Source organism: Carassius gibelio, chromosome B21, assembly GCF_023724105.1.
Source record: "Carassius gibelio isolate Cgi1373 ecotype wild population from Czech Republic chromosome B21, carGib1.2-hapl.c, whole genome shotgun sequence".
Classification (NCBI taxonomy): domain Eukaryota; kingdom Metazoa; phylum Chordata; class Actinopteri; order Cypriniformes; family Cyprinidae; genus Carassius; species Carassius gibelio.
The window spans coordinates 25,125,890-25,140,721 of NC_068416.1; the positions used below are offsets into that span (position 1 = coordinate 25,125,890).

Consider the following 14,832-nt stretch of genomic DNA (forward strand, 5'->3'; position numbering starts at 1 on the left):
AATGAATAAAATCTTTGTTTTTGTTTCTTAAATAGATTTTTTTCTTACTGTAAACTACTAATACAGTATAATGCATGACTGAGTTTGGGATTATATCTTAGTCCAAAGCACATAAATGTTCTTCAGTGGTTCTTTGAAGTCACTTATATTCAGCAAAGCACATTATTGCTATTATGAAATTTTATTCATTGCTTTGTGTTCTTAAGTTATGTTTTTAAAAAAAGCCTGTGATGTTTCTTCATTGGTTTTTCAGATCCATGTTTTGTTTCTGGGATCTTTAAAGCACTAGTACATGTTGATGTTTGTTTTAAATTTGTGACACTTAAAAAGGGTGAAAAGGGTTAAGAATGAATGTGTTTTGTAGATTTTCTCACGTGGTAATGGTTCTGGCACAAGTTTTCCGGTAGCTGGCAGCTCTCTAATGATCTCGTTGTCATCTTCATTGATGTCCAACCAACGGTTACAAACAAATGAGTATTTCTCCCTAGTAAGGGTCTTCATCAATGTCACCTTCATACAGAAAAACACAGTAACCAAGAAGAAAATGTTATGGCACAGAGCTATGGACCACAAAACCAGTCACAAGGGTCCATTTTTTTAAATTGATATGTATACATCATCTGAAAGCTGAATAAATACGCTAGGATGCCTGCTAGGATGCAACAATTTTGGCTGAGATAGAACTATTTGAAAATATGGAATCTGAGGGTGCAAAAAAAAATCAAAATATTGAGAAAATCACCTTTAAAGTTGTCAAAGTGAAGTTCTTAGCAATGCATATTACTAATCAAAAATGAAGTTTTAATATAGTAGAAAATTTATCAAATATTTGCATGGAACATTATCTTTATTTAATGTCCTAATGATTTTTGGCATAAAAGAAAAATTAATAATTTTGACCCATACAATGTACAGATATACCCCAGCGACTTAAGAGTGGTTTTGGGTCACATTTTGTTTAAATATCAACTCAGTTATTTCTCCTACAGCTGATTAGAAGAAATACTAATAGAAACAACATTTAAGGAAGAATATAACGCTACAATAATCAATGTGTGTAGCATAGATCATTTGGACTTTGATGAGAAATGTTTGAGACTCACACTTGAAACTTCAATACATTTACTTTTAGCATCAAAGTGCACGAGTCATTTTAAATTGTAGCAGTGCAAGTAGCTGAGAAAACATGAAGCCTGCTTGCTTACTTCATGATTACAGTGTGAAATGGACAAATTGTTTGGGTGTAATAGTGCACTAGTCTGTAGTGCAGGTCTCTCACCCTGCCAAGGTGCCAGCCAGAGAAAGGATTCCTCTTTTCGTGCCAGATTCTCACCTTGCGTATCTTTCCGATATCGGGCATCTCAATCTAGAGCGACAGCGAAAATGTAAAATACAAAAACTTATTTTGATAAGATTCAACATTTTTAAGTTCTGGACACTGCGTTAGAAATACTGACATATTCTTATCTACTGTAATGACATAGATAAATTGACACTTTGTATAAATGTGTATATTTTTAGAATGAGGCACAAAGATGAAAAGACATACAATGAATTTGTCGCACTGTCCCTGCTCAAAACTGTCCGATTTACTCTCGAGTTTCATCTGGTCGCTCTTGCCTGTCTCCCCGTACACCTGCAGGAACACCTGGGCGTCTGTGCCAGCACCTTTAATCTCAGATGTCCAGATCCACAGAGACCAGGGCAATTCTGAGAAACACACACACACACACACACACACATGCACAAAATATGAATCTTCTGAGTCTCCATGGTGTAAGAGTAAATTCAACAGTACTTTTAAATGTTCATGATCATTTTTTTTATCATTTATTCAACTTAATTTTATTATTGATGTTATTATTTTTTATTAAGATAAATGTATCATCAATGTCATTATTTCTATGAATATAATTTTATTTTAATACAGAATTGATCATTTTTTATTAATACAACTATTTGATTATTGATGTTATTATTTTTTATAAGATGTATCATTGATCTAAATATTTCTATGAATATAATTTTATTTTAATACAGATTTTATCATTTTTTTAAATAAATATAACTATTTGAATATTGATGTTATTATTTTTATTAATAATAAACTGTTTAATTTTTGTTATTGTTTTATAAATATAATTGTATTTTATTACTGATTTTATAAATTATTAATAGAATTGTGTTTCATAAATGATTTGATTATTTGAATTATTTATTTTTTATCATTGGTTTTTTAGTTCTTATAATTTTATTATTGTAATTTTTATGAATAGTATTTTTATTTTATAACTGATTTAATTTTTTATGACTAATATTATAGACACATTCTGTTATTGATATTATATTAATTTCAATATATTTTATTGTTGATTTTATAACTTTTTATGAACATACCTTTATTGTTTATTGTTTTTAATATTGATGTTAACCTCCTTTACAATTAGTTACAAAATTATACATTTTTATTATTGATTGTATTTTATTATTTTTTTATGAACATTATTTATCACTGACTTTTTTTTTTTTCTATTTTTTTTTTCTATTTCTGTGTCAACTAGAATAACAATAACCTTTAAATTTAGCTTGAAGGGTTAGTTCACCCAAACCCGAAAAACCTCCATTCATCCTCGGAATACAAATTAAGATATTTCTGATCAAATCCGAGAGCTTTCTGACTGACAGCATAGACAGCAACTGAAATGTTCTCAGGTCCAGAAACATAGCAAGCACATCAGTAAAACGCTCCATGTGACATCAGCGGATACATTTTGTGAAGCTACCAAGGTCTTATGGGTTTGGAAAGACATGAGGGCGAGTAATTAATGACAGAATTTAAATTCTTGGGTGAACTATCCCTTTAAATACAACGCAGCACTATTTCTGCACATTTAGTGTCAGGTTACACTGGATTGTAGGTGATTAGCGAATAAGATGCAGGTCTAGTTTGATAATTTGCTCACTCTTTTGCTTTTTCTGTCTGAGTGAGACCATCTCATACAGTTCTCGCTCCACCAGTCCATCACCCTCATCTTCATCCAGCCACCTGCCGCAGGGAAACACCTGCTCTAAACCTGTGAAGGGGCAGTATACCGTCACCTGTGAGAGACAGAGAGAGACAGATCACACGCTGCATGTATGAATAAGTAATGCAAGCTTCAAAACACCTTACAGCCCCGACACACACCTTTTCGCAATACCAGCCGCAGCTGATCCCAGCGTTGTCGTGTCCGATCGTGACTCTGCTGAGCGGGCTGAGCAGCTCCAGCAGCTCCACGTTAAAGATGTCGATCTGAGCGCGCTCAAACGTGCCGCCCTCCAGGAACAACTTACCGCTGTTCTTAATTCCCTTATGACCGTGCATGACAAAGTGGATCTTAGAGTTAGTTCCGGCTCCACGAATATCTCCCGTCATCACCTGTACGTTATACACAATCGCTTCACGCACACACACACACAACCAAACAAATCCAAGTAAGTTTGAATCAAGTGCACTTATTCTAATAAACAAACACGCACATTTGCTCTTACCCATTGGCTGTGTGGCTCCGGCAAGCACATCTCTTTGTATTTTGCCGTCTCCTTCTGAGATGTCAAACCAGGCATTGACCGGAAACTCATAAACCTCTTTATTCCCCATGTCATCTACTACAACCTAAAACACATCACCATAACACAAAGACACGATATTAATCACAGAGGACCGAGTCAAAGATATTCGTTATGAAGATTGTAGATGAAAAGTGCGTTTCTGTACTTTATCGCACGCCCAGCCAGCAGACGACCCCTTGTTGTTATGTCCGATGGTGATTTTTCGAAGTCTGCCCAGATTTGGTGCTTCGATGGTGAATTTGTCTTCATTACCGCGCTCAAAATTGTCCTTTCCATCACTGGCCAGCTTCCGTTCTCCTGCGAACATCACACCAAAAAACTAACACATAGAAACACTGACTGTATTTAGTACTGAAAATTTTTATTAGTAATATTATTGTAATAAAATACTATATGTCTAATAAAAAAAAAAAAATGTTGTAGATTAATGGCACATTAAATTAAATTAAATTAAATTAAATTAAATTAAATTAAATTAAATTAAATTAAATTATGGTTTAACATACAAGCATGTTTTATAATTGTACAATATTTCTTATAATAATTAAAAATGTTCTAGGCAATTAAAGCTTGACCTTTGTGTGATTTTGTACGACATAAAATAAAACGCAGAATCATTGATTGGTTTTACTGACCTGTATCCCCAAATTCTCCAAAAATATTGAGGTAGACATCAGCGTCTGTCCCACTGCCTTTAGCATCCATTGTGAAGACACTGGCTATGTATTTGTTTTCTGCAATATATGAACAGACACACATTAACACATTTTATGTGTTTTTTTTATTTTTTTTGCATGCACCGTGTATTTTTGAAAATGAGCTATCATTAAAACCACCAGTGAGCTCTTTCTCAGAAACAGCTTCCACATCTAGTCTTTCTCCTATCTGTGGGATGTAATGTTATATTGTCTGTGGTCTCTGGGAAATGTTGGACGGGTGTTATTGTGATCCCCATCTGAAACTCTACTCTACTACTGAATTTCTCCTAATCCTTTCTATGCAACCTGAGTCTGGTGATGCTTGTATGCATGCATCATATATGATCATGATCACATGACCTATGTGATGTTATCTATGGGTTATATGGAATAAGACATGAAGTATATCTCTAGGTTAAATGTAGTTTTTTATTTATTTAAGAGTTGTAGTATCTTGTTTGAGGTTCTTTACTTATGCTATACAGATGCTATTATGGGATGTAAAATTGCAGTGTCATTAAATGCACATGTGTTATGTATGTAGTGTTAATGTGTGTATGACTGTTTAATAATGGTAAAACATTTGCCTAATTAAAATGTTTTACACTTGCAAGACATTTATCATTTATAAAAACAACAAAAAATATCAAAAATTGTTCAAGCCGATGAAAAGTTTGAGTAGATTTTTGTCACACAGTTCACGTGATGAAATAAAATAAAATAAAATAATCATGTGGTTTGTTTATTTGCTCTCTATTTTGCAAGCATACATACGTTTTGGGATGTCCATGGGGTTCAGGCTGCCCAGCAGATATCGGACAGTAAGTCCGTCCCCCTCGTCTCTGCTCAGCCAATTGTTGCAGGCATAAAAGAATCGGAGGTGTGGCCTGTTCATGTCAGTCACGATGACCCGGTCCAGGAACCAGCTGGCACTCATGCCCGTGTTATCATGCTCGATTCTGCATTACAGGAAGCACATCACAAAATATATATTCTTGTAACATTTAAGACTTGCCTTTAAGGTATGTATAAGGATGTATACAGGCACCCTTACGAAAGGAAAATATATTTACCAATATATTTCTTAAAATATATTGTGATATATTGTAATATATTATTTTCCCTTTTTATTTTCTAATATTTTATATATTTGAATACATTTAATAATATATTGATGATGCATATATTATATAATATATTGCAAAATATACAAATGATTGCCGCTTTCAATATATTGCAATATATTGGAAAAAATAAATAAATATATAAGAATATATGCCTAATATATTACATGATATTTTACAATATACTGCAATATATTTTTGTTTCATAAGGGCATATATTTACCTAATTTTCTTTATTGGCCCAACATTGTGTGTTTTGATCCGAAAGACGTCAGTCTTGTTCTTTTCAAAGGCTGTTCTGCTCCTGAAATGAATAGAAATCAATCTGTGAATAGTCTCAAACTAAACGATTTACTGTGACACTCAAACTTTCTAATGCACCGACATCTAAAAATGACAATGCAGGAGTGTGTGTTTATGAGAAGGACCATCTGTCATTATCAATGACCCATATATCGCTCTACGGTCTCTTGCGTTGGCTTCGCCAAAAGCATCTCTCTAATCAAAATGTGAAATGCATGAATTAAAAATCACCCAGTATGAATTACACATCCCACTCACACTGCCAAATTACTCACACACATACACACAGACTTACCGATGCGGAGAAACCAACACACATCTCACCTGAGATCAGCACACTGAAACCGCACCAGCAAACTTTGGAAATGATGACATTTAGACAGATTCAGAGATTCTGTTATATATCATCTCGATTCCAAAATGTTGCATTCTGACTGTCGGACAGAATTAAAGCACTTCTGTTCTATTCTGCTGAATCTTTTGAGTTACTGAAGAGTTCTACCTAATATATGAGTCTTTCTCTGACTGGATGTATCCCATGAAAACATGTCATGAAGATTATGTCACAATGCAACAAAAATCATAAGCTTCCACTTCTGCGAACCATGAAAATGTAAAAAAAAAAAAGTGTCCAATGAGGTGACATTTAACCTAGACATGTTCTTGACAAGATTCGTGAGATGCACCCAACTACCCAAATATACAATATTTCTCAAATAGGTTGAAAAATCATTAATTTGGAGACTAAGCTTAAACTAAGCTTAAAAATGATTTATGAATACAGTTAGTCTACTGGAGTCTCGCTTATGAATTGTTCTTAAAATATTCTTCTAAACATTTCTGAGGCTACATCTGATTTCCATTTCTGACCTTGTTTTAGGAGTCATTATGCAACATTAACCATTTGGACATTCATCTGAGCAAGTAAAAACTCTCCCATTAGTAATTAATTTCTGAATCATATGAATCATTGGACGATTGATTACTGTAGGGAGAGTTTTGAGGGTCTCTCTTTGTACTCATAAAAAATCAACATGCATACATGGGACATTATGTATGTGTGGAGATTTCTATGAGTAGCCTACCTGTTTGCGGTCACCATATGTGTAAACTTGTTTTCTCGAAAGACCACAAAAGGAAGTGATGTCACATGACTGTAGCCTCTCACTGGTTCAATGAGAAAGTCACATGAATCTCTTCACCTTCAGATGAATGTCATGGTGATGCTGTACAGAGGAGAGCATATCCTTTGCTTCACCATGGCATTGTGTGTAATGGATGAGCCAAGCGTGATTAAAATTCATGCCATGAATAATTCATTTCATGAATAATCGTATAGCCCTACTAAGAAAACAATATCTATTTCCCAAAGATGTGATGGTGTGAATGTCATGGTCAAAGCACACAGGGATGTTCTCTTGTACAGCATTGTGCGCAAAAAAAGCAATGCACGGCCACACACGAGCAGATGAGGTGGCCATGTTAAAGTTATACCTCTTTTCTGTGCTGTAAATTAGAGAAGAATACATAATTATAGAATTAACATGACATATATGCACTGTCCTGTTAAAATCCACAGAAATTCCTGCATAATACTGAAATCAGTGTAGGGTTTCCTTTGAAACAATTTTCACTCAGAAATCACGCTTAAATTAACGAAGAAATGGCAAGTGACACACTGAATTAAAGTTTTGAAGTAAAAATAATCCTGTCAAACACACTAATAATAATCTTCAAAAATCACTGGATTCACTGGCGAGCAAGCGATGTAAAGCTAAATTTCTCCAAATCTTTTCTGATGAAGATCAAACTCTACATTTTCGATGGCCTGAGGGTGTGTAAACTTTCAACCAATTTTTAATTGTATAGTGAACTATTTCTTTAAAGTTTTACCACATTTTATCACTTGAGAAAGTTGAGAAAAAAAACTATTTTTTAGGGCTGTCAAATGTTTAAAAATTTTAATAATCAGAATTTTCAGTGGATTAATCAGGATCAATCACTATTTGCAATTACACCTGAATCCTGAAATGCATACCAAAAGATAAATAACAGGACACAGATACATAATTTACTTGTATTGATTCATCAATATGTGGTTCTTTTTTTCTGAATTTCAAAAGTTTAACATTTACTTAGATCAAATTTACCTGAGCACTATATCAAACCATGCCATTTAACTACAGATAGTGTAAGAGTTTTAGGTGAACCAGTGGTTAAATATAGCCACATATCTATGAAATTATGCATAGAGAAACTCGAAAGAATGAACTCAAAAACACATACTTGCTCCACCATCACATAAGCAGCACTCTGGGCACTATTGTTTTTGGGAGGTGTTCATTTGCTCTGCCACAATACTTTAGGATCGATATTTTCGCGTTCTAAAGGCTTCAAGTGCCAGTAAAACCAAGTAAAAATGCATATACTTTTCCAAACAGCTGTAATTTTCGCTGCATTGCATGTAGGCGTTCTGTGCATGCACGGTGTGAAACACAGGACGCTATAACAGGAAGAAGCTCCAGCGTATCAACTACCAAAGTCGTCTCTGTTTATTCGAGCTTGGCATGAATGTATTTGAGAGTAACTGGGGTAAAACCTTAAGCTTCTTTTGAGAGTAACTGGGGTAAAACCTTAAGCTTCTTCTCTGTTTTCGTTGCGGCGTTCGCCGCTGTTTTTACTATCTTGAGAATTCAGAGATCGACGAGACTTTCCTGACCTGAATAATTTGTCACACTGCGCATGCATGAAATGCCTTAAAAAATTAACAACAAACAACTAATTAACGTCGTTAACGCGCTATTTTTGACAGCCCTACTATTTTTGCATGATATTATCGGATCTGTGTTGGAATCAGCCGATAATGATGTAATGTAAATATCGGCATTAGCCCGACATGAAAAATACCGATATGTCTTGCCGATACAATGAATATGTTAACTCACATGTGCTCAGGGTGTGCTGTCATAAAATCATGAGTGTGTTTTCATTTAAAGGTCAGAAGCTATAGCTTACATGAATTCTAAACAAAAATCACGAACATGACACTTGTGAATTAAATAGTTTTATATACTGATTTATTAATTAATGTGTAATGTATCATATTTTTTAAACAAATTATGAGCTCTAAAGATTTTCTTGCTTTAGACAATCTACAAATCTTAAATCTTAAAATAAAATGTTAAGGTTACTACTGCATCTTTCTTGGGGGGGGGGGAATGCAGTGATTGATATATAGTTTATTTATAGTTATTTTCGAAGCTTCAATGTACTGTCGTTATAAAATAACTTCATTGTTGTTTATTTAATTCTAACTAATAAGTTCTTGTTAAAACTAACCAAAATTAAAATATAATTTGCTTATAATTTTCACACAGGAGAGACTTGGTAATGTTTCCAAACAAAAGAAAATATATATCGGTATCTGCATAAGCTATTGGCCAAAATCGCCATATCGAATATCAGCAAAAATCCAATATCGTGTATCCCTACAAAAAACAATTTGAAGTAGTTAGTAAATATATCTTGATATGCATTAAACCAACTTTATTAAGCTGCAATTATAAATAATGAAAATACCATTACTGTCAAACAGTTAATCGCATTCAAAATAAAAGTTCAAAGTATGTGTGTACTGTATACATTTATTATGCATATACATATACATACAGAATATATTTTGAAAATTTTTACATGTATATATTTATGCATATAATTTATATTATATATAAATATATTTAATATATAAACAACATTTCTCTTATATATGTGTGTGTGTGTATTTATATATACATGTATATTTACAGTCGATGTGCATCTGGAAACTCTCAAGATTAACATTGTCATGTAGAGATGCAGGATTGAGGCATAACTTACTTGCTGGCCAGGTGAACTTTGGGAGTCACTCCAAACTCCCCAAACAAGGTGACGAACACATTAGCATCAGTCCCAGCTCCTTTAACATCACCTGTGACTGTCACCACCTCGTACACTGAGGAGAAACAAGAACATTCGGTAAACCAATTATACCTGACCCTCTGCAAAAGAAAGCATCTTGTTTTCATTTGCATAACATTAGAAGAGTGCTCAGGTATATCCCGTGTAACCCAACAACCCGCCTTTCTAAGTTCACCCACGTTCGTATATGCTGAATTGCTGTAAGCTATATCTCTGTAACTTAGCCATGTTCATTGAGTGAGAGTAAGACATGGCCCTGATGCTCACCGTGTGACCTCTACCTTTCTCTGAACCACTGCAAGACCCTGGAACAACAAAATACATGTCTGAACCTGAGGAGCAGCACATCTAGAAGTAACGTTCAAACAAGGTTCATTTTGAATGTTAAGTTTCTTTTAAACCAACTGCACACTGGCCACCTGAAATGGGATTCAGAGACTTTACACCATCTGAGAGTAACTAATCAATATAGGTCAATTGTTGAGATATCCTTGTGCTCTTATTTCAGAAATTAACCCTGTACGAAGTTCCTTTATAACTCTTTAAAAATTAGAAGAGTTCTTCATGCATTTTGTAGGTTATTTAAACAAATGTTTCTATTATGTCCTCCCAGCTCTCCTCAAAACGTACAGCATGACTAGTGTACATCGATTCATTAACAAATTACTCTTATGAACTGGTTCACTTAAGGAATCGATAAAGAAAAAAACAACCAGGTGAATCGTCATCGTTAGTCGGAATCAGTTAAAGTGCCAACATACAGCACAACTGTGTTCACGCTGAACCAAGGTAGAATCCCGGTTTCCGATCCCTCTCTGCTTTCCTGTCTATTTTCTAATAAAGGCATAAAAAAGCCCAAAAATAAATCTACAAAAAAATGTAAAAGTAATATATACATGCATGTGTGTGAATTTATATATACATTAATATACACAGTACATACACATATATTACGTACTCAAAAAAAACATTTATTTTGCAATCACGATTAAACTTTGCCACACTCACACACACACACACGCTTTGCAGGTCTTATTATATTTTATTTATTTATTTATTCATCTTTTGCATCAGCCAGGGTAAGGTACCCCTGGATCAGTGCTAAGCCATAACCTCGACCCGACGTGCTACGCCTGACTGAACCTGACAGCATGATGTCCATCTCGCTGAATGAGGTTTTGATGGCTCCATGAAAAGGCCGATTAGAGTGTAATGTTTCAGGCCATAGAGAGGTGCCCGTCTGATTCAAATCCACTACTGGCCCGGTGCCCGCTACCATTGTCTCACCATACCCTGCTGCCAGGACACCGTAATAATCAGTCAGGCCAGACACAACTCTGCTGTGCCAATCAGAGACCTCTAGAGCCGCCTGCCAATGTGAAATCCGGAAGCTTCTCTGACTATATATAAAGGTTCCAAAAGAAAAATAAAGGTTCCAAAAGACTGGTTTCACAGTGATGCCATTTTTGGTTCCCAAAGAACCTTTCAGTGAAGAGTTCTTAAAAGAACACTATAAAGAACCATTTGTGCATTGGAAAGATTTTAGTGATGTTGAAGGATCTTCATGGAACCACTGATGCCAATAAAGAACCTTTATTTTAAGAGTGAATAGCAACTCCAATGAAGATTCTTTATTTCTGTCTCCATTTCTGCTTTATCTATTTCAGCTTGCGTTGTTCAACCTCCGACGTTCAAGTAATCAATTAAGAGATGTTCCAGGGTTAAAAGAAATCCAACCTGTGAGAAACCGAGAAGAGGGGTTGCCTGACTGAGAGTGAAAGCAGAGAAAGAGACGGACAGACGCAGAGAGAAAGAGAGAGGTCATCCCCAGAAGATAGTTTGAGTGCAGTGGCTTTACACTTAACCAAGTCTCCAAATGAGATCTGCTCATTTAAAAGGATAGTTCATCAACAAATGACAATTCTGACACTTATCCACCCTCACAAAAAGGGTTTTTGCAGCAATGGCCAAAGAAATTTGAACAGTTCTTAAAATATCCTTTAGTGTGAAGAACATTTTAATAATCTGAAGAAACGTTTGTGCATTCAAAGGGTTCTATATTAAAAGTTCTTCATAGAACCATCAGAGCCAATAAGGAACCACAAAACAGACATTTTGGAGGACAATTCATACTATAACTGTCAAAAAGGACAAGAAAAGTACAATAGTCCATATGACGTCTGAACTGAATTCATTCACAAGGTGTGATAGTTTTGTGAGAGAAAGCTGATCATTGATAACCTTCTCCAAGTTCAGAATTTCAGATTTGGATACTTTTACGAATTATTTTGACTTTCATGAAGCTCAGAAGTAATGGTTGCTGTGTTCTGCATGATGTTCTTTCACAGTAAACCATAACAGCGTGTTTGGAGGAACAGATGATGCCAGACTTATCATTCTCGAGCAGACTATCCTTTCAAATAAATAAATGCATTAAATTATTTAAACTTAATGTTTTGGGAAAACCACAGTTGATCTAGTTTTCTCTTTTAATGAAAAGCATGAAAAGAATAAAAAGAAGAAGAGCAGGGGAATCCTCCTCCAGAGTCTACCTTTCTTTTTGTTGAATTCATCTTCTTGATCATCTGATTCCTCCGTGTGATAGTTCACCAGCTCTTCCTGGTAGACCTCAGCATAATCCACCTGTTTGACCTTTGACTTCTTCCCTTTCTTCGATTTCTTTTCCTCGTCGCTGTCGGAGCCCTTCTTTTTCTTTTTATCCTTTTTTTTCTTCTTCTTATCCTCTTCTTCCTCAGCTTCCTCCTGCACAGCATCCTCATCCTCCTCTTCCTCTGCCGACTTCTTCTTTTTCTTGCCGTCTTTGCTCTTTTTCTCCTTGGACCCCATGTCTTCTTGTCCTTCTTTGCTTTCGGATGGTTTACTCTTCTTTTTCTTCTCTTTCCTTACCTCCCGTTTCTCGTTTGAGGTGTGTTTTTCTTTGCTGATGGGCTCATTGTTGTTCTGCTCATCCGTCCCGTTGTCATTCTCTGTCACCTCAACATCTTCCTTTTTCTTCTTTTTCTTTTTCTCTTTCACAGATTGGCTCTTTTTTCTCTTCTCTGTCAGTGTCTCAGTGCTTTCTGTCTTGTTCTCGGAGCTCTTCTGTCTCGTTTTTGAGTCCCTCTTACTCTTTCCTGTCACCGTTGGCTCCTTCTCCTCTCCTTCGTCATCACTTTCTTCGGTTTCTTTCGTTTTTTTCTCTTTTGTGGGCATCTTTTATTTATCTGGAGTGTGGCAGGGTGAAGGTGAGTGTTTCCTCGCCGTCTGCGGTGTAAGGTGTCACCGTCTGACCCGCGCCGGTCGATGGGCCCCTGGATGCAGCTGGAGCAGGGCCTCAGCTCGGAGCTGGAGGCTCTCTCGCGCAGGTCCCGCGGTGCAGCGCCGAGCTCATGAATAATTACTGTGCTCAGCGTGGTCACATGATCTGTGAGAGAAAGCAAATGAAAACGGAGAGGACAGCGACAGAGAGGGGGCTCACAGCGTTTATTATTCATAGTCTGGGGATCGCTTTACTAAAGCAAGGCATGCGTTTATATGCACACACAAACTTATATATGGCACATGTTTATAAAAATACATAAACATAACGACAAGGGAAATATATGCTCATTTATGCACATTGTACAATTCAAAGGCACATCAATAGAAAAAGGACATAGGGAGGAAAGGAAAGAGAGACTTTAACAAAGTAAGAGACAGACAGACAGACCGACAGACAGACAGAGAGAGAGAAAGAAGATACACCAGTAGAGAGGGAGTCTTACAGAACAGATAATTAAAGACGCTTCACTAACACTTGTAAATTATTAACAGTGATTTCATTAACACAAATAAATAAGTTAGTGCCACTGGATTAACGTGGTCAAACTATTTAACATGCTTTACCCAACCTAGGCAATAAAGAAGATCGGGATCCTAATTTAGGCAAATTGCCGTCTGGCTGAAAACGTAAGTGGAAGAAGTCACTCTAAAACACTTGTATAAACACAAGAACAGCTCATAAAGACAGGTTTTTACATTCTCTTGACTGTTCAAAACCCACTTTTACAATGTGTAAGATTATGAGTAGTTGTCAAGTCCTAGTCCGCCCTTGAACATGGATAAACAATACATTTTTAATTTCTTTCTGCAGGCACTAGTGTATATATATATATATATAATTTCACCAAATTGTACTGAAAAGAAAGGTTTCTAACTGGAATATAACTTCAAGGCACATATAAATTCCTGAACATTTCTGATGGGAAATTATGGCATACATATATTCCAAAACATTACTGATAGATCTGTTATTTTCAGACATGTATTTATTGGTTTACCAATTAATATTAATATTACACCAAGAGAAATTATATATATATACGCACACAAAGGGATATACAAAACAAATGCATAATTTAATTGTAATGACAGGATGCTGATGCTAATGCACATTTTTGTGGGAGTATGACTTACATGTGTATTGTTTTGTCTTTGTTGATTCTGAAGCGCGGTGTGTAAATAACGATTTGAAATTCTTGAGACGACATGCTAATTTCTCCAGCCATTAGCTATATTACTATGAACACCTGATCCTGCTATCATCTGATAAACACAGGATCACACACACACACACACACACACACACACACACACACACACACCCTGCATGCACACGTTTTCATCTCTCCATTCCACAGATGCCAACAAGGAAGGTGTGTTTGTTTCAGGATTTATGAAAATGTCCAGTCCTGACCCTGTATCACAACAAATCATCATCCCTATTCATATGAAAGAATATAACTAAGGTTTTTTATTTATTTATTTTTTTTACAACTTATTTGGCACATAACTTGTTGTGGACACATACTGTAGTCTAACGATACCTAACATGACCAGCAGGCGGCGCAATGACAAAGCGCTGTCATAATACACATAGTGCGCATTAGGGTGAACACACACATATATAGAGAGAACACACACCATATGTTAAATAGTTTACACTTCACTAAACAGTCTGTTGTAGAGACAACAAATGGGTCTATAGACCCCTTAATCGCCTACGTCACTGTGACGTCACCGCTCTAGTGGAGGCAAAACCTAAGGCAGAACTTATATCAGGTGCGCTAAAAGTTTGAGGTTTTGACTTTATAATGTCT

At 35.6% G+C, this 14,832-nt stretch overlaps 1 protein-coding gene across 1 annotated transcript in view; it reads right to left on the reverse strand.

Annotated features, from left to right (window-relative positions):
• LOC127985482 (lipoxygenase homology domain-containing protein 1-like) overlaps positions 1-13,106 on the reverse strand; it is a 32,007-nt gene extending 18,901 nt beyond the window's left edge. Inside the window, exons 1-11 of the mRNA XM_052587493.1 lie at positions 12,247-13,106; positions 9,614-9,728; positions 5,658-5,738; positions 5,085-5,269; positions 4,248-4,346; positions 3,758-3,909; positions 3,188-3,655; positions 2,964-3,099; positions 1,550-1,710; positions 1,280-1,366; positions 375-510 (exon numbers count right to left, since the gene is read on the reverse strand). Of these exons, the coding sequence (XP_052443453.1) occupies positions 375-510; positions 1,280-1,366; positions 1,550-1,710; positions 2,964-3,099; positions 3,188-3,655; positions 3,758-3,909; positions 4,248-4,346; positions 5,085-5,269; positions 5,658-5,738; positions 9,614-9,728; positions 12,247-12,907 (2,281 nt within the window). The 5' untranslated portion in view covers positions 12,908-13,106. The remainder of the gene's footprint in view (positions 1-374; positions 511-1,279; positions 1,367-1,549; positions 1,711-2,963; positions 3,100-3,187; positions 3,656-3,757; positions 3,910-4,247; positions 4,347-5,084; positions 5,270-5,657; positions 5,739-9,613; positions 9,729-12,246) is intronic.
• Between the last annotated feature and the right edge of the window lie 1,726 nt (positions 13,107-14,832).